At 39.1% G+C, this 21,424-nt stretch overlaps 2 protein-coding genes across 2 annotated transcripts in view; both read right to left on the bottom strand.

The window, feature by feature from the left end:
* LOC308681867 (ras-related protein Rab-37) overlaps nucleotides 1-20,098 on the bottom strand; it is a 29,211-nt gene extending 9,113 nt beyond the window's left edge. Inside the window, exons 1-8 of the mRNA XM_081351123.1 lie at nucleotides 19,454-20,098; nucleotides 15,883-15,993; nucleotides 7,826-7,867; nucleotides 7,256-7,322; nucleotides 5,358-5,410; nucleotides 5,128-5,193; nucleotides 1,437-1,493; nucleotides 1,268-1,344 (exon numbers count right to left, since the gene is read on the bottom strand). Of these exons, the coding sequence (XP_081207249.1) occupies nucleotides 1,268-1,344; nucleotides 1,437-1,493; nucleotides 5,128-5,193; nucleotides 5,358-5,410; nucleotides 7,256-7,322; nucleotides 7,826-7,867; nucleotides 15,883-15,993; nucleotides 19,454-19,564 (584 nt within the window). The 5' untranslated portion in view covers nucleotides 19,565-20,098. The remainder of the gene's footprint in view (nucleotides 1-1,267; nucleotides 1,345-1,436; nucleotides 1,494-5,127; nucleotides 5,194-5,357; nucleotides 5,411-7,255; nucleotides 7,323-7,825; nucleotides 7,868-15,882; nucleotides 15,994-19,453) is intronic.
* The window catches only part of LOC308702727 (tripartite motif-containing protein 16-like), a 662,678-nt gene that overhangs the window by 518,050 nt on the left and 123,204 nt on the right, over nucleotides 1-21,424 (bottom strand). The window lies entirely within an intron of this gene.

The raw sequence follows: 21,424 nt of genomic DNA, 5'->3' as shown, positions 1-21,424 counted from the left end.
TGGTTAACGTAATGTCACTTTGATCTATCTTTGTGTGTACTGGCAGGGTAGAGTAGTGAGATACGAACGCTATGTGTTTACTGATGTATACGTTAGTTCATTGACAGATTGTTGTTACAGCTAATGGTCATGAAAACTTTTTTTCGGTAAATGTAGGCTTGTGAGTGATGCATAACATTATCTATGCAGTGTTGTTAGGTACAACTGTCAGGGCTGAAGCACTAAAATTTTACTGATCTGTTTAAAAAATAAGCAGTCTGTGAGACTATGACAGTCATTAGGCACATAAACAACACATACTCAGACAGGAGCTAATACCTTTTTCAATGTTCTTGTTTATAAAGCAGTCAGGTGAAATGATTCGCGCAAACATGAAAGCACGTTGATCGTGGGGAATATTCCCTTCGAAGACAAAACTCAGCCAATGCGTCTTCAGCGGTTCGGATTTAGGAACATCAAAATGACTGCTGTGTTCCTTATTACAGCGGCGGACTATGATTCGCTCACAAGTGAGGGCGGGTCTGTGTTGAAACGCTGCTGTCAATCAACAATCATGGGAGGGGCGTCCGACCGTGTGACGTCACAAGGTCGAACGGCTTGATTTGAGACAGGGGAAAACATATAAGAAGATTTAAAAAAATCCACTGGATGGATTTTTATCATTTTATTATGGTTGTGTACAGGCACTGCCAACGCACATTTCAGTACAATCAACTTGTAAAAGTGCATGTACCATTATATGACCCCTTTAAGAAAGCTGTGCATAAACAGATACCCACAAACCTCAATGAACTGAAGCAACGTTGTAAAGAAAAGTGGGTCAAAATTCCTCAACATCAATGTGAGAGACTGATACTGTCACACAGAGAACGATTCCTTAAACGTATTTCTGCTAAAGGTGTCTCTACAAGCTGTTGAATCATAGGGTGTACTTAGTTTTTCACACATGGCTTCTCCATTTTTTCCTTGTTTTTGTTAAATAAACAATGACACTGTAATATGTCATGTGTTGTTGCTCATCTGAGGTTGCATTTACCAAATTTTAAGAGCAGATGATTTTTATCATGTTCTGTTATGTAAAAGCATAGAATTCAACAGGATGTCCTTTGTTTTTCACATGACTGTACGTCACAATAGAGAGGAAAAGACCAGCTCAACTTCAGTTTCATGCTAACTTTAATATTTGTTTATACAACTGTACATATGATCAATAGTAATAGTGACACTTGTTTAAAAGTTCAAATTGACTGAATAAAGAGTCTCAGACCTTGCTATGGCTTGGAAAGCGAGTTCCACATTGACACCGGTCTTGGCACTTGTCTCCATGAAAGGGACTCCATATTGCTTTAGTAAAGAAAAAGAAAGTGTTGAAGTTAAATAAAAATAACTGTTCTCTGATCATTTGTGTATGTGTGTTAAAACACATCCACACATACCTTCGCCAGCTTCTCCCCTTCTTCGTGTGTGATGACCCTCTCAGCGGCCATGTCTGACTGGAGGAGCACAAACACACATCAAAAAGACATTTTATTACCGATAATACATATCCTTGTTATCCTACAAAGTCAAACTAACCAACAAGAGTGTGAATAGAGGTCCAGTTTTTAATATGCCAGTAGGATTTTGTTAAAGAAACATTCTGACATAAACAAGTTAACCCTGTAAAGCCTGACATATGTGATAATAGTGATGGGTAATGGCGTAGTGTAGGATGGGCACAGATTCTGATGCTTTACCTTCAGACTTTGATTCCATCCAGTTAGAGGATATTAAACATATTTGATATTTTGAGCCGATTTCGGAACACACATTGTCGTCATTTGTCATATGTCTCCTAGAAACGTGGCGTATGCTTCTGCGCGAGTTTGTTTTCGGAGCGGCATACAAGTCTGTAGTATGTCATCCTCAGTTGTTTCGTTTATGATGGCCAGTTTTCTCTCTTTCAACATTCACAAAGTTGGTATGTAACACACTGAATTAAACATAAAATTAATCAGTAATCTGTTTTATTTACAACGTCAAATCTTTTTTTGTGTGTGTGTGTGTAGTGTTTGTGCCTTAAAAGCACAGTGTGTAAGTTTCGCCACTAGAGGTCACTTATTCAAAACAAGGGCGTAGCTTGATGACTCCGTGAATGAGTGTGGAATCATGTGAGTGTCGTCTTCACCTCCACAGCCGATGGAAAGCAATCCGATGGGACTCAAATCAGAAATCATGTTCATGAATGAGCGAATACATTTTATTAAAGGGGTGGTTGATTATGATTTCACTTTTCTGACTTTAGTTAGTGTGTAATGTTGCTGTTTGAGCAAAAGCAACGTCTGCAAAGTTACAATGCTCAAATTTCAAAGCAAAGGGAGATATTTGCTTTTACAGAAATCGCATTTTAAAGTCCCTGTAAAGTCAAAATTAAGTATGTGTTCTGAGTTTGTCACACCACAGAAAAATGTGTTATTAGCCACCCAGCCAAATTTGAATGATAAAAAAAGCCGGCAAGTACATAAAATAAGCGATCAAAATCTTGAAAAAATGAGCAGTAGTCTCTGCTCTCAAACGCTGGGGGCGTGTCCGCTGGCTGCGCTGAAACCACGCCCACTCGCGGGAAAGCTCGCTGCCGTCGACTCACAACAACAATCAACTGTCACCGCTACAGCCGGAAAGGATGCTCCTAGCAGCTTAATTTGTTTTACAAAGCCATACATGTTCGAGCCTGGACTACCTACTATAATTATAACATAAGCACACAAGGCAACTTACACTCATTGGTGGGCACGCTCTGCCGACGATGGCACCAGTTGTCGGCGCGACGGGAGGATGAAGGCCGAGGCGGGAGATAGTCGGTTCGGCCACATTCACCAGTAACTGCGGATTATCAGTGAATGAATCCCAGTTGTCTCAGACGAAAGTTTATAAAACTATCCCATGTAAAATGATCACTACAGAGGCGGGTTTTGGCGGTGATCCTCAGCTCTCCATCAAGGTAGCTCTTCAAAAAAATGAATCCACCTCTTGTTGATATGATAGTTTTTCGTACATTTAAATAAGGACACCGATCTGTTTTGTACGTGATCGCATCCAGGTAATACGCATTTCCGTGACGAAGGCATAGCTAGCTAGCAAACTGTAGGACGTAGTAAATAATAGTACTGACAGTAACTCGCGATTGAGTTGCAAACTGATGTGAATGGGGCTCCAGTGCGTCATCAAGTAGGGGCGTGTCCAGGAGCTCAGGGGCTCCAGTGCGTCATCGAGCCCCCGTTTTAGCCCCGCCCAAAAAATCCGGAACACAGCAACGGTGAAAAACTGTTTAGCGGTCTAACTCCACAATTCAGTACTTCACAGTGCACAGTCTTTGTAATATGATTTAGCAATACATTTCTAACATTTATAATATGTTTAGAATTTTTTTTTAGAATTGCCTTTACAGGGACTTTAAGGACTACAAAAAAACGGCTGGTAGGGACTACACGACATTCCTCCCGGGTTAGTGACATCACCAACCCTAAAATTTACATAAACACCGCCCCCTGAACACATTTATAGATTATCATGACAGAATGCTAATCAATGACTAGAAGATAACTACACATCAGCTACATAAATTCATCAACTAACCAGAAATGTCCTGTTGCATTCTACTTGTCAATTCTTCTTGAGTCTCTCCATCTTTGTCTGACTCCGAACATAAAGGCTAAAAGATTCTGAAATGTTCAGTGCATGTCTGTGTGAGGTAAAAGGACACGAGCTGTTGAAGCTCCACCCCCTGCACTGGGAGCAGCAGCTCATTTGCATTTAAAGGGACAGACACAAAAACGGTGCGTTTTCACTCACGCTCAAAAAGTGACAATTTTAACATGCTATAAAAAATATCTGTGGGGTATTTTGAGCTAAAACTTCACATACACACTCTTGGGACATCAGAGACTTATTTACATCTTGTGAAAAGGGCATTATACCACCTTTAGACAAGAAATTCAAACAATACAACTAGCCGTATTGAGCAGTATAACAATAATTAGTTTTCTGTCGATAAAAGTATCCAAACAGTTGCTCACCTGTCTAATTAAACATAATATTTTAAAGCGTTGTTGGTGTTTCTACAGAAGTAAACCCGGAAATCAAGGGTAGCACGGATATGACATCATTTACAGGCGACACAATCACATGGGCCATTACACTGGTTAAAATATAAGATTTCTCTGGATTTAAACGTTGTTGGAAAGATAATGTAAGTACACAAGTCAAAAAATATATAACATTGTTCTAGTGGTTTTTGGATATTTTAATCCAAAATTCTTATATATATTGTGCCTTTATGTTTTCAATAAACGGATACTTCATCACTTAAATATGGATGGAATCACTTATGTAACTTTTTTTGTTCAAAATTAATATTTAAATAATGTATGAGTACATCATAAATCTATCTTTCAAACACTGTATTTGTCTTGATTCATTAACTTATAATAAGTTTTAATATGGTAACAATAAGATCGCATTTCTTAATATAAATGCATTAACTTGAACAAACAATGAGCAATATGTTTTTTACAGCACTTTTTAACCTCTGTTAATGTTAATATCAATGCAGTGTTTGACCTTATCAGACTAGCAATCTTTTGTACGGTCATTAATTTAAAAACATCAGCGTTTCCAATTATTCAAAATTACAGCATAAGATATGGCACTTATGTGCTCATGTTAACATGTATAACATTAAGTCTTATGAACAATGTACTTTGGCTGTGTGCATTTATATATTCCCAGTCCCTTTTCATTTAGTCCATTACCAGAAATGTATAATATAAAATGAGGCTTTCTGGCTCAATCAGTCCATTAGGGGGCACTATCTAATCCAGCGCAAAACCAGTTAGTGCAGTTACACCAGAACACACCCAAACCGCACATCAAACAATGAAAGAAATCTGACCAAAAGCGTGTAGTAAAAATGCTTGGGGCAAAAATTAATTACTCGCTAAAATTAAAGTACAGTATAAAGGACATAAAATAAAAAAAGGTGAAAAACAGATTTTTGGCTCTGTGTCTGCATATGCATTAAAACATTATTTGTACCTTTCAAGAGGGTCTGCTTATCTCGGTTCACTCCTTTCAGGAAGTCCCACTTACCTTGTTGCCAAGCAACATGATGACCACATCCTTCTGTGCGTACTCATAGATTTCAGTCAGCCAAGCCTGCATAGCAATAGACATGCAACAACAACAAACACACGCTTTGAAGGACAAGAAACACATCTGCAGCAGAAATGTCTTTTCACAACCCACGCCATCAAAAAGCAGGGAAATAAGAACCTCAAATGAACACATTTTTAAATGTCTCAAACGTCTGTTCGTCTTACCCTGATGTTGTCGAAAGAGGCCTTTCTGGTGATGTCATACAGCAGCAGAAGAGCTGAAATGGAAAGGACAGTATGTTCAAGTCATGCCGGATGATTCAGAGCTGAGCTTTATTCGTAGTTAAACTCTGACTCAAGTCTCAGTGGAAAACGTTCAGTGCCACAGTACAGTCTTAACACGCTCAACTGAGAAACTGCGTAAAGACTGATTGTAACAGATAGTTCAGACCCGTGGATGACCAATGGGCTTTTTATTGATCGAAGAAACACCAATAACTAGAGAGCAGAGCTAATGATGACTGATATAATGCCAATATACACTCACCGGCCACTTTATTAGGTACAACCGTTCAACAACTGCACATTAATGCAAATATATAATAAGCCAATCACATCGCAGTAAGTCAACGCATTTAGACATGGTCACGACGATCTGCTGAAGGTCAAACTGAGTGGGGAAGAAAGGTGATTTAAATGACCGGCTGTTGATCTATTTTCACACACATCCATCTCTAGGGTTCACAGAGATTGATCCAAAAAAGAGAAAATATCCAGTGAGCGGCAGTTCTGTGGATGAAATGCCTTGTTGATGCCAGAGGTCAGAGGAGAATGGCCAGACTGGTTCAGCTGATAGAAAGGCAACGGTAACTCAAATTACAAGTCGTTACAATGGAGGTCTGCAGAGGAGCATCTCTGAACACACAGCATGTTGAACTTTGAAGCAGAAGAGCTACAGCAGCAGAAGACACACCGGTGACACTCCTCACACGAGCTCACCAACACTGGACAGTCGAAGACTGGAAAAACATTGCTTAGTCTGACGAGTCTCGATTTCTGCTGCGACATTCAGTTGGTCGGGTCATAATTTGGCATGAAAGCATGGATCCATCCTGCCTTGTATCAGTGGTTCAGGCTTCTGGTGGAGTAATGGTGTGTTGGATACTTTCTTGCCACACTTTGGGCCTCTTAGGACCAATTGATCATCGTTTAAACACCACAGACTACCTGAGTATTGTTGCTGAGCGTGTCCATCCCTTTATGACCACAGAGTATCATCTTCTGATGGATATTTCCAGCTGGATAACACACGTCACAAAGATCAAATCATCTCAGACCGGTTTCTTGAACATGACAATGAGTTCCCTAAACTCAAACGGCCTCTGAGGAATGTTTCCAGCAGCTTGTTGAATCTCTGCCACGAAGAATTAAGGCAATCCTGAAGGCAAAAGGGGGTCCGACCCGGCACTAGCGAGGTCTACCTAATAAAGTCGCCAATTAGTGCAAATACATATTTTAATAACAGAACAATTTACACAAAAGTGCTCAAATGCAATGAACATGCATCTTTGGCTATATTTAGTGAATCAAATCAAATCAAATCAAATAACCATATAATATATGTTTTTTTTTTTTTTTTTTTACTGAACATTGGTATTGAACATTAAATTATATTGTTGTTAAACCACTATTTTATAAAAGCATTAAGTCACTCAAGCCTGAATATTTGATTACCAGTTTACTCCTCTTTGTGGTGCACCTAAGAACATCCATTTTTAATGACACACACACACAGCAAATTATCACAAGTGCTGAAAAGCGATACACATTCATTTTAAGCAATATTTATTCAATACACTTATAAATAACATTAATATGTTTATTGAATACTAAACATTTTATTATATTGTTGTTACCGCTTTAAAAGAAAGTATGTCACTTGAGGCTGAACATTACAGTGATTTGATCAGTTTACTTCACTTGGTTTTAGGCACAAGAAGCGCCGTGACTCACGGTAATGCACGGCCTCTCGTGACGTACAGCTTTAATAAGACACGGCACCAGTAATGAAGTGTATCAGACGGCGACGTGTCAGTGATTTCTCAGTGAGATGTGATATTTACCCTGAGCGTCTCTGTAGTACGCGTGAGTAACGCTGCGGAACCGCTCCTGACCGGCCGTGTCCCAAATCTGCAGGACAGGAGCGTTAACAGGTGAGGCTTCATTTACACGTCAGGCACACATCAACATGAATCGCATCCCAGACAGCAACATAGTGTCGGCCACATCTGGTACATGTGGATTCAATGCGTGCAAGATCTGGGCCGACACTATGTTGCTGACTGGGATCTCAAATGTGGCAGAGAGGGGAAACCTGAAATGCATTTAGAATATTTTGATTTGTGGTTTTGTCCTGATGTTATAAACCTTATCTTTGAACCGGCAGGAGGGCCAACCAAATTCAGTTTTCTGAAATGAATGCGAGCGGTGCTTGCCTGTGCAAAACACGCACCTCCACGATGCTAGAGCAGCGATGAGATTTTAGTAATCCGGTTTTTATCTGCCAGCAGACGTCTGTTCAAGTCACATGATTTGAGTTCAATACAGTACTCACATACTGATGCTCGTCTCAGCAAACACCACTAACTAGAGGTATAAATATGTAAATAGACGATGAACTTGTGTTAGCTTACCTGGAGTTTGACCTTCATGTTATCCACAGTCACCACCTTATTCTACAGGCAACAGGAAGAAGAAACACCCATTAAAACCACAACACAATGAACAGTGAATACTTTGTTATTCAAGGAAAATCACACACACAACACACACACACAAAACAATTTAGCTATACTAAAGTAAGATCTCTAACTGTGCTGTTTTGCTTTTGTGTGGCCAGTCTCTCCACACAGACTTAATTATATAGCGAAGATGAAATAACAGACCAGCTCCCTGCTTAATTTCCTGTTGACGTCAGCCGTTACTTCCTTTGTGAGCAAAACGTTTTAAAAATTGCACCTTCTGCACTGAGAGGACCAGACTTATCTGATGTTTTCATGCGCCAAATGGCAGTGCAATCAGAGACGTCAGTCACACAAATGGAAGTGAGATTTCCAGAGATGAATAATTATCATCCGCAGACATTCACATACATCTACAGGAAACCATTTAGGCCCGACTAATCATTCAGTGCAGTTAATGCTGACGGATCAAAAAGCGTAGGTGTTTAAAGCTGAAGAGTCTCATTTGTTCGCTACTTTCTCTTTTCTTGGCAGACGCGACTGAAAGCATGTGGATTTGTAGGTGCCACCAGTTGGATAGAAATTACACAACATGTCTGACTTAATGTTACCGTACATCATCCTTTAATTTCCATTATCAAACAGTTGTAACCCTCAGACCAAACTGATAATGTCTGAACACCAATGAAATGCCGTGTGCTCCTCATCTGTTAACTAGAGACGCTACTGCTTTGTTGATTTAGTCGCTTTCTTGAGGGTCAGAAATGTTTAAAGAATAGGTCATATTCTGTCATCATTTATTCACATTCATGTTGTTTCAAACACGCATGACTTCTTCTATGGAATAGAAAAGGAGAAATTTTGAAGACTGTTCAGGCTGCTCTTTAACGTACACAAAAAAGCACTGTAAAAAGAGGTACACATGACTTGTGTCTTGGCAGTTCATATGATAACCTCGAGTGAAGTGTTGTTATTGTTAACAAAAACTAAAACTATATAAAAAAAATAATAATTGGTAATTGAAATAAAGCTGAAATAAAATAAAATATACATTTTAAATGAAAAACAAACTTTATCCACCCGGGACGTCATTCACTACCCTTCTCCTCATTCATTTTTTAAAGTTAGACCTCAACCTTCTTAGTATTCCTCAATCAGTCAATCATTATAAACAATATAACAAGAAAAATTAAATAAAATTGGAATCTTTGATGACTGAATAAGCGCAATTTACATTTATTCCTCAAGGTGGCGATGTCTGATACACAATGATGAAGTGACGTTTCACTCATAGTCACTGCAGGCAGAAAACAAAAGAATAGGAAGCATCATCAGCAAAACTTGAAATGGCTCAAAATAATGATTTTGAAGATGTTGAAAATTATATTTTTGGGAATGAGGAAATGAATATGAGCCAAATACTGAATGTACTGGGAAACGAGCTCTGATGAGGACACTGATGATGGTATAAAAACATCTACTCAAACTGAACCCTTATTCCAAACTCCAAAAAGTAACTTCATTTGTCTTCTTGTTGTAAGTTGTAAGAATCAGCTCCTTGGCTTCATTTACTTTACATCAAAACAGGATCAGGAATAAAACAAGACTGCAGTCGTTATTACCAGTGTTGGGGGTAATACAATACAGTGCAAGTAATGCAAGACATGTAATCAGATTACTTTTTCAAGTAACTAGTAAAGTAACAAATTACTTTTAAATTCACAACAATATATCTGAGCTACTTTTTCAAATGATAAAAAAAAAAAAGAAACTACTGCACAGGCGTGAATTTGCATTTCCTTCAGCCTGAGGCGCATTCATTTCACTTTTGGTGTGAAATGGCCTTTATATTTGACAGGAATATCAAATTTTTTTTCTTTTCTTATTAATAAACAAGCAAGCCCAGCTCAAGGGAGAGAAAGTAATGCAAAAGTAACAACCCAACTAAGCATGACACAAAAGTAACTAAGTAATGCATCACTTTTAAAAGTAACTTTCTCCAACACTGGTTATTACACAATTTTTTTTCCTGACATGAAGTTTTAAATTCCCCTTTTTTTAAACACTTTTAGCGGGACTGTCCAAATGAGTCAAATTTAGCGATGACATTACCTTGAAATGATCAGTAGCTATCGACGTCGTTACCTATTCCCGATACATAATTTTATTACGGCAGTCGAATATTATGTCAGGATTAAATGAACGTTAAAGAAAGTATTCTTTATAACAGTGATGGCACTGAACCAATTTTATATTTATTGCATTAATATAAATACACATTTATCAATTAAACTACAAAGCTGGCACAGAGGCATGTCAAATTCAAAACTATAGTTACTAAAGTGGAAAAGATGATTTTCACTTTCTGCTAAATTTCTCCTTTTGTGATTCACAGAAGGAATGCAAAGGCAGGTTTGGAGCAACAGGGGAGTAAACGACGACAAAACTGTTTCCGCAGTTGACTATCACAAACGCACGTTTCGGCTGCTTAAAGCACCTTCAAAGAAGTTCTGCATAAGAAATGAAATCAGAGCACAGCACAAAGCCATTTGAGAAGAACATGAACCGGTTCAATAAGAGCGCAGGTATGTCTCTATTGTTCCTTCAATCGCTCATGCATATCTGACGGGAATGAAAACACAATTCTTTTTCTTGACAGAGCTGCGTTCAGAAGAGCTCAGATGTCTCATTCTCTCTCTAAGGGCAAAACCATCACAAGCTGCAGAACAAGATAAATTGAAAATCCAGTGACAAAACCGGTAGTGATGATTAGGCTCATGGAATTAAGAGATGCTTCTTTTTCAGAACCGTTTCAACGTTTTAAAAAAAGGAACGTTCCATTCATAATGTTCTGTTAGCGCTTCTTGATTATATGCATTCAATCAATATACAGTAGTCAACAATATGTATATGTATGTATATACACACAAATAATGTCATACGGGTTTGGAACATCATAAGAATGAATAAATGAAGACTACACACACAAACGCATATATATTTATATGTATATGTGTGTGTGTGTGTACTTGTCCAACTATCTTTGTGAGGACCACTTTGAGTTTTAGACTACTGGAGTGAGGACAAAGAGAGTAAAGTGAGGACATTTTGGCCGGTCCTCCCTCTGAGACCCCTTTAAAGGCCAGTTTGAGGGTCAAGACTTGGTTTTAGGGATAAGGTTATAATGAGATTAAGGGTAGGTTTAGGGTAAGGGTTCGGGTTAAGGACTTAGTTGTGATGGGTAAGGTTAGGGTAAGCGGCTAGAGATTGCACTGCGTCAATGAATGTCCTCATAAAGATAGATGTGCAAGAGTGTGTGTGTGTGTGTGTGCACTTGTACAACTATCTTTGTGAGGACCACTTTGAGTTTTAGACTATTGGAGTGAGGACAAAGAGAGTAAAGTGAGGACATTTTGGCCGGTCCTCCCTCTGAGACCCCTTTAAAGGCCAGTTTGAGGGTCAAGACTTGGTTTTAGGGATACGGTTATAATGAGGTTAAGGGTAGGTTTAGGGTCAGGGTTTGGGTTAGGGACTTAGTTGTGATGGGTAAGGTTAGGGTAAGCGGCTAGAGATTGCACTGCGTCAATGAATGTCCTCATAAAGATAGATGTGCAAGAGTGTGTGTGTGTGTGTGTGCACTTGTACAACTATCTTTGTGAGGACCACTTTGAGTTTTAGACTATTGGAGTGAGGACAAAGAGAGTAAAGTGAGGACATTTTGGCCGGTCCTCCCTCTGAGACCCCTTTAAAGGCCAGTTTGAGGGTCAAGACTTGGTTTTAGGGATACGGTTATAATGAGGTTAAGGGTAGGTTTAGGGTCAGGGTTTGGGTTAGGGACTTAGTTGTGATGGGTAAGGTTAGGGTAAGCGGCTAGAGATTGCACTGCGTCAATGAATGTCCTCATAAAGATAGATGTACGAGTGTGTGTGTGTGTGTGTGTGTGTGTGTGCGTGTGTATAGTCTTCATTCATTAAAAAGGCAGAAGTAAAGTTCCTTCAAGGCAAGTAATTTCACTCAGCGGTCATCTTTAATCAGCTATTTCAGTCATTCAAGCACAGCTCCCATCTCTTTGAATTAGGAAACAAAATTCTTCAAAGCTGTTCGCCAAGCTTACGATTTCATATATGAAAATCAGCAATGAAATCTGACAACAGCCATCCGTCTCATAAACTTATGCTCAAATAGTGTTAAAAAGTCTTCTACAACAGTTCGTTCTGGTTCTCGAATCTGATTGGCTGAGAGCCTTTTCCAACCTACCAGTGTGTCATCACGGTAATCGCTTCACTGTTTGCATCACTCCACTTGCAGCGAGTGTAACGGAAAATAAAACAGAATGCTGACCAATATTTTCAGTGAATAACACACAAATCTATTATATGTCTTCGTAAGAGTCATTTGGATAATTGTGCTTCTTTTACAGAGGGGTTTTCCTCTACATGAAAGAGACAATGACAGAATCTTCATTTTTCTGTGAACTATCCCTTTAAATCAGTGTCAGTCAGGAACAAATATCGACGGGCACTTCTTCGAAAGTACAAAAATAATCAATGTTAAGAGACCGGGATCAAAGCCAGAATAATTCAATTCTTTACCGTTTCCATTCATATAGTGATGGTGATATATGATGATGGGATTTTCATTAGACAGTAACTCTGGGAACCTGCTTGATCTATCCTATTATTTGAGAAATGGACAAATAAACTGTATCAGTTTCAAGGGCATTTTGACACTGGAAAGGATATCGATTTATGACAAACATTCATCTTTCACGGCCTCTGTCCATCCAGCATAAATCAACCATAGCCATCAATTTGTTGTAATGGCTTTCCATTTCTCTGGCATCAGACTTGCTCCGCTCTGGCTCCCACACATCCTCATGCTGAGCAAGTGCTACAAGGAAGAGCCCAAAATAGACACAGGCTATAGTGCTGCCGCTGTGCCATTCAAAAAAAAAATACCAGCACTGAAACGCTTCACTGTTTCCCTGAGCCACGGCAGATAAAATGCTTCATTTCCGACTAATTTTAGGCGTTGTTGGCAGGCAATAAAAGCATGAGGCTTTAAAAGGCTTTTTGAACTTCCTAAAGACACCTTCTGTCTCAAAGCATGGCACTTTCTCCTCGATTCTGACGTTAGAATCTGTTCCACGCCACATGCAAAACCTTGACCATTTCAAGGTCTTTAGCCAGCCTTCAGTTCCCGGCAAAAACACATACTGTGAAACCAAACTGACTGTCTTGGCTTGAGGGCAAATATCTATTTGTGGAGCATGACAAACTTTATTTTCCTCCAATAAAACACGTGCCATTGACGCCAACTGACAGAACAACCTCTGCTATAACAACTGTTGGTGTGTTTACCACGATGACTCAAAAAGACAGAAAGCCACCCAAACTCTTTCTCTTTGAGAAAATAAACAAAATATATAAATGACTCATCTTGCACTTATATTTTTTGTCCAGTCATATGCTCTCTACAATGAGAATGTCCCTAACAATAACAAGCACTGTAATAACAATAACAATAGCTGGCAGTGATGTAAACAAATTGGCTATTTTTTATTTTTTAATGGGATGGGCTCTTTAAAATGTCTCAGTCCAGCTTCCAGCTAATACGTATCCCATTAAAAGTGAAATAGTCTAAACCGATTTCATGGGGTCGAAGAGAAGCATAGCAACGTGACGTACATCTGAGTGTAACTTGGTTCTATGCATCGATTGTGATTAGATTTTCTTTTAAATGTGGCATTGCTCTCAAAAATTAATGCAAGCTTTTAGGCAATGGCTAAAGTCCCACTGAAGTGCCTTGGAACGAGCAGCTTTGTATAATGCGTTGATGTAATTTCCACTGAAATAGGAAGACATATTAAATGGCTCCTCCCCCTTTTCAAATAGCCAATAGTGTTTAGTTTACCTCACAGACTTCAGTTGTACTTGACAGCACTATGGAAGTGAATCCGAACACTGATGATACGTTGGATTCAATAGAAGAGGTGTGAATAAATTCATTCTTAACCAACTTACAGTTGGAAAACGGAATAAAACTCTAACGTTTGAGCAACCGAACACACATCTCCAACCCATATTGCTTTGTGACGTGTCAACGGTTGCTTTGAGGGGCGGAGCTTTAGATTCTAGAGAGCATTTGATTGGACAGAAGATGTGATGAGAAGTTGTGATCCATTTTAGCAGAAGTGAGAGACTAAGTTTTGAATGGTTGTATCTCCTAAATGCGAATTTTGTCATTGTTTTGGAACACACCAGCTTATTCATAAGCTCAAGGCTAACATATTCATACTAAAAGCTAAAAAAAATCATCTATGAACATATGATTAGATTTGGAATGAATTGAATATATTTCATTTCATGCCAATTTTGAAAACACACTCAGGTAAGTTTAAACCAAAAAACAGCTGGTTTCCTCCCCAACGAGGGTTGGCAGGTGCAGCTCAAGGCCCAAAATGTCACAGGGCGACTGGTTAATCATTTAGCAAGACTGAAACGTGGACGAGCATCAGATTGGCCTGTTATATCCGAACACTCCAAGACGTCTGGAGTGGTACAGAGACTTCACAGATTTGAGAGGCTGCTGGACCAATTACACTTCAGAAGACCACAGAGATTTGCACAGTTAAACACCAATGGACAGTGAACACACACAGACACACACACACACACACACACGGCCTCTGTATGATGGAGTGTCTGAACAGCTTTTTGATTAGATGCTGACACTAAGTGTCAAATGGATAATTTAATAGCATTACATTTTAATAATATTTGCCTCTGAGATTTTGAGGAATATTTTCCTCCCTCTCACGGACCCTGAAGATTAGAAGATTATAAGAAGATTACACAGGTTTGGAATGACATAACAGTGAATAAATGACAGAATTTTAAATTTTGGGTGAAGTATCTATTTAACCCTCTGGTGCTATTCGGTCATTCTTGACTGAAAAGTGGAAATGTTTAGTACTGAGCCCAAATAAAATCTGACTGAAAGCTCTTTTTTTTTTTTAGATATCAAGCTCAAATTTGGAACACAACTCGTTTAGACTTATGGCTTTGATCTTCGGGCAGTTTTAGAGTATAATGTGATTTGGAAAATACATATTTCATGTAAAAATTGAAAATAGTATTTTTGTGAATCTTCATAACAATGAACAAAAATCTATAACTAAGTTACCGTAGTTTTTAAGGTTTGCTTTCAGTCTGATATATTTCATTTTCGACGTTCATCTAATTTTTTTTTAAACGTTACTACTCGTTTCAGAACATTTAGAGAAAATTCAAAAGTAATGTTCCTATTATATTTGCAAATTGATCAAATGAAATGTTCCCTTAATCCCTTATATGCTCTTCAATGTTGCACAACCAAGAAAACCATAAAAAAAAAAACATTAAAATAACTGGTCTTTTTGAACGTTCAGAAATAGCGTTTTCATAACTTCCACACCACAACAATAACGATGAAAACACCACAGGAACCACATCGAGGAAATCACTTTCAGAACTATTGTTTTCCAGCGGATGAACGATAAAAACATTGTCAGCCAATCAGAATCCATCCCGCTTTGAAGAGCTCGCGCACTTAAAGCGACAGACGACAAAACTGCAGTGCATGCCTAGAATAACACAGAACGATATTGCACATTGGCGTGGACGCTTATATAGTTTTCATTCTGGGTGTGAATAGGTTTCAACCGTTTGGTGTAACAGCATCCTCCTTCCTCATCACTTGCTGAACACCAAATAAGCTAGGTGTCCTTTAGCCTACCTGAAAATGTGGTCAATCGTTGTGAACATCAGATCAGGATATGTCGGGGTTTTTTTAGCTTTGTTTCAATAAATATTCTTTTTAGACTAGAGAAAAGCGTTGAGCTCCGACACTTACAAATACATCAAACACAATTATTATTTAAGGTATCAAAAAATGTATATGAGCCCTTTAAACAATATGAAAAAGTTGGAAAAAGAGAAGCAAACCAGCTCCTTCCACTGCTAGCTCACCCTAAAGTCTATCCCCACTGTTGCAATGAAGTTGCCTCCCAGAAAGGCACCATCTTTAAAGCGCACCAGAACGCAGGTCTTCCCCACTGCCGAGTCTCCCAGCAGCATCACCTAAAGGCATCAGGGTCAGAGACAGCTGTTAGGCCTGCAACCCTTAGATTACACACATCCTGGTTTGGTTTAATGAGCTCCAACATGTTAAAGTCAACATGAAATGACTTTACTTCCATCAAATTATACATTTCCGAGCGGAACGAGGCGAAAATGTAAGGTAGGAGTCTGTTTTATTCATCAAGATTGTGAAATGTGTCTCTAGATAACAGGTTTTTGAAGAGATCTTAGCGGGACCAAATAATTGAGAATAACTGCTACGTTTACATGGACACCTTTTGAATTGAATTCAAATGAATTCATTCTGATTGATGAATCCGGACGCAGTGTTTGGGTTGATGTGCGCATTTATATCCCTTTGTTCACACTACTGTCAGTCCAAATCCAATTATTTGTGTAACCGATTAGAATCCGATGTAAAATGATTGATGGTCCACATTGTGTGTTGCAAATGCGATGAGTGTCCATGCCCGTTTTCCAAAATATCTGCATTGGTTTCTATGGCAATGACATTGGATTGGTAGGTAAATGCCAAAAAAAAAATAGCAACCAAAACATGGAGGGGGTTTGCATTTTACATTTAGTCATTTAGCAGACGTTTTTGTCCAAAGCGACTTACAAATTAGGACTAAATTAAGCCAGTCATCGTGAAGAGGCAAAAACAACGCAAGAAGTGCACAAAATCCGAAGTTCAGGCATTGTTCAGAGTAGCATAAGCCCGATAAGGGAGGATTAAAGGGAAAGGAAATATATATTTTTTACGAGGTTAAGTGCTCACTTCCGTGTGCTCTCTAACGCTCCCGTGCGTTGATTATTGTAGCCAATCACAGACATGGCGCGTGAACACAGTGGCCAATCAGAGGTGTTTACGAATCCGCTCAACAGCGCTCAAAGCATCACAATTTTAAAATTTAGATTTTTTGACAACTCTAGTCTCCCTTATATTGTAATTTTCTTCTCGTTCGGCACTTTGCAACAACACAACTTTGTTTCTGCAGCGACTTTCAGCATGTTTCCTATAACAACATCTGACGTTTATATTTTACGCGGCGTGAGCAAGTCACATCAACCATGCGAAATCTGATCAGACTGAAACGTATTTCCAGAAATGCGATTTGAATAGGATTTCAAACCACATAACGATGTAGCTCAAAACGGATTTGTATTTCATGTGATTTTTTTTGTTGCTGTTCACACCAGCTAAATCTGACTGGATTTCAATCGGATATTCACAAAAATCGGATTTGGACTGACAGTCTGAACTGGTCACATCCCAGATAACAAATGACACTGGCCCAGTTGTGGCCCACATCTTCCTCATTCTTCTGGCCCACATCCCACATAGAATGACGGCGATAACTCAGCAAGTGTGGCTGGCAATGAGATACATATCCGGGCCTCGTCTGGGCCAACTATGGCACAGTTCTGGCAGCGGAAAAGGTCATATGGGCCGTATCTTGGCCACACACAGCAAGCCACAATTCACGCTAAAACCGGCTTGATGTTCGTGGCCCAGATTCGGCCCGTGTGTCCTTTTCTGCTGCCAGAACTGTGTCGTATGTGCCATATTTGGCCCAGATGATGTCCGGATATGTATCTCAGACAACAACATAGTGTCGGCCCACATCTGGTACATTCAATGCGTACCAGATGTGGGCCAACACTGTTCGTGCATGTCAAAAAATAAATTATTATTTGAAGCTTCACAAATAGCATCCCAGACAGCAACATAGTGTCAGCCCAGATCCGGCCCACATCTGGTACATGTGGATTCACTGCGTACCAGATGTGGGCCGGATCTGGGCCGATACTATGTTGCTGTCTGGGATGCTATTTGGGAAGCTTCAAATAATAATTGATTTTTTGACATGCACGAATACAGTTTCCCACTGTTTGCGCATGCTAATTTTTCTCCTACATTGCTTTTTTTCTTTGTTATAAAGAGCAATATATTTATCCATTTCGGGTCCTAATTTGGAGAGGACGAGCATTTGAACCATTGTGCCGTGCTGCTTATATTTATCAAGCAGTAAAAACGCCCCTTCCTGCGTCCAAAACAAGGCGCCTGAGGATGAGAGTCCGAAACGAGGACTGGTGGGACGTTGTCCTGCTGCACTTCACAGAAGACGAGTGGAAGGAGACTTTTGAAATGACACGATAGTCATTTCTGACACTTTATTCAACAGCAACAGCTCGTTCCACACATCATACTATCAAGTGTTTACATGTCCTCTCGATCGGATTAGAACAGGTTTAAAACACCCCTTCAATCCGAATGAAATTTTAATCGGATTTGGCCAATTCATTCCGATTGACATGGTTGCATGTGACTTTTTTATTCCGACGGTGCTATAGTGTGATTACAATCTGATTATTAGGGTCCATGTAAAAACAGCCTAGTGACAAATCATGCACAGTAAAACCAGAAGCAAGAATTGAAATGGGGTCATTTCAGCCTTTAAGTTGACTTTAACACCAACACAGTTGTTTTGCATTGTAACGAACAGGAAACTTAAATTGTGAAATGAGTGTTTACCCAATTGTGTTTTAGTGGTATTGCATAATAATCTTCTCAGAAACTATAGCCTATTGCTCAACTCCATAATTGAACATTGTTAATCATTTTTAATCTATGCACTCTCCTTACTACAAAACAGCTCCTCTTATTGGACTAAAATACATCATTTTCACTGTAAAAATGTATTTCATGATTTATCATAACTTATTATCTTTTGTCATATCAAAGTAGATAAAGTGATTAGGATGAGTTTCTATTTATTAACCCAATCTGCTTTGGTGTATTTATTCATTTTAATTTCAATGAACTCAATAAGGCAAACAGGTTACTTACTTTAAGTTAAAGCAACAGTTTTTGAGTTTTTTTTACAGTGAACCCCAGAGACGCGATGTTTTATATCATTACATCTCTTCAGAATATATCAATGGGGTTTTAAATGCGTAGAAATGACTCCCTCCTTGGGTCAATATTTATCCTCCAGTGGGTAAAAGTCAAATACGCGCATTACTCAAATACTAGAGAACATGCATGACAAGACAAATGGTTGATATACTGTATATAGCTTAACTTTTAAAAGGGAGAAAAAAACTATTTTATGTCAATAATCGTGCGCAGTCGATTGTAATCCTAAGGACAACTGTCTTTACTTTGGTGCAATAAATATTTTAGTAGGCTACTGTTTGGCCCAAAAGTAACCGGTTGAAAGAACCGCTGCTATATTGAACTAATGTTTATTCTCCATGTTTGCAGCCATTTAAAGTGAATTCTGATAGTTGCATGGCGGTTAACATACCTTTGCATTGTTGAAAACTAAGTAATTTCAGAGTAGAAGACGCACGCACGCGCGCCACAGGTGCCAACTAACACAGGGCACATGTTTCAAACACAACAACCGTGATAACAACAATGAATTATACAGACAATAAAAAAAATAACTCACACCTTGAAGGCAACATCAAAATACTCATTGACCGAGGCGCATCGCTCCAGCATATTTCTCGATGTTCCGTTTTGAACCCCATTCTCCATCAGTGCTGCTTTTTTGATTGACATCGCGGAAACGAATAGCGAGGATGTTTTGCTTTCGATGTTCTTCTCGAGACTATATCACAATTGCATCACATAGTGCATCTAAAACGCGCCCAAACTTCATCAGCTGCTGGCGGAGGATGAGGATGGAGATCAATGGGCATGAAGAAACACAAAACATGCATTTATCCGAAAAGCGTCCTCTTCATAATTATTAACGCGCAAAGACGCAAAACACATGAGCGTTATCGCTCAGTTGCGCGCATAATCACGCACAGCAAAGAAGCAGATCGCTCCAAAATACACATGAGCAACAGGCTCCCGTGGGTCACACTCAAACACACACACACACAGGTGCGAGATCACACTGATTCAGAAGAGGAGACCGACCAATGACAACCATTAAGCGACGTGACAAAACTAGACGCGCCCATTGTAAAATGCCGCGAGCGCACGGCTATGTTGATTGAATGCGTTGTGGTTTTTGTCGCGTCGCGTCTGTTGAGGTGCAAACGCTTCCCAGCGTGTTTTCTCGTGTGTCATAAACCTATTATTTCTGCAGGGGGCGCTTAAGGGTCCCGAGAGACAAATCCTCAATCCAACCTCATTCACATCTCAGGGGATTTTTGGCTTTATTAGAGGCATTAACGCACAATAAATTATAATCATTCAAATCTATTAATTCCATTCATTGAAAACTGACATACAAATGAAAATCCACCCAAGAGATCTCTAAAACATTATATGATAAAGAAGGCCCTCACAAGCGACTGTGATTGGTCCATCCTACACAGTGCTGTGAAAAGTACCACGTACCACGTGACAACAGTGTCTGTGCATGTGGTGCTTCAGAAGATCTGACTGGACATTAATAATTCATGTCTGAATAATTATACTGAGAACATTTAATAAACTTCTGTGAATTGAAAATACAAACTCAAGAGTTCAAGTATATGAATTATTGTTTGGAAACAATAGAGAGACACATTACAAGCCCCGCCCACTTCGTAAATTCAACGGCCATTCTACCATTTTATTCTGTTTCTCTCTCTCTCTCTCTCTCTCTCTCTCTCTCTCTCTCTCTCTCTCTGTGTGTGTGTGTGTGTGTGTGTGTGTGTGTGTGTGTGTGTGTGTGTGTGTGTGTGTGTGTGTGTGCGTGCGTGTGTGTGTGTGTGTGTGAGAGAGAGAGAGAGAGAGAGTTTCAGCGAATATTTGTGGTTTGTCGCGACGCCGCAGATGATGTTTGACATAATGCAAAACATATCAAATCTAAGCTGTAGTTTTGAATAACTAATATAATTTACCTGACATATGAACACCTCTTTGCAGTTTCATTCATGTTCAGGGAATTGCTCTGCATGTGTCTTTATGCTAACATGACTAAGTCCATTAAGGCATATAAATAATTCCAATGGTGTATTTTACAACTTCCACAACATAACCCCCCGGTTTCATAGACAAGGTTTAAGCCTAGTCCAATAGGCTAAAATGCACGTTTGAGCTGTTTTACCTGAAAGCAACTTGCACTGACAGATAGACCTAATAAAATATGTGCCATTGTTTTGTCTCAAGAAGCCCATTAGTAATGTTTTTTCTTTTCTTTCTAGGACACGTTTATAAAAGCTACTAAGATGCTCTAATTGAACTAAGGCCTAACCCTGGCTTAATCTAAGACCTGTTTGTGAAACCAGGCTTTTGTGTTACAAATTAATTGAATTATCGTTTTTATGAAAAACGTGTGTTTAGTGCGCCCCCTACTAACCAACAAGTGGAATGACATCCAGTGACAAACATCAACGTTATAAGCTTAATAAAAATATATTATTTAGGTAATAAACACAGCACTTTATTATCGGATGATGTTTAACAGTATGTTTTTTTCCC

This window comes from Scardinius erythrophthalmus, assembly GCF_964197995.2.
Source record: "Scardinius erythrophthalmus genome assembly, chromosome: 1".
Lineage (NCBI taxonomy): Eukaryota > Metazoa > Chordata > Actinopteri > Cypriniformes > Leuciscidae > Scardinius > Scardinius erythrophthalmus.
Note: the sequence above shows the minus strand (reverse complement) of the source record. Positions and strands in the feature narration are given on the sequence as shown.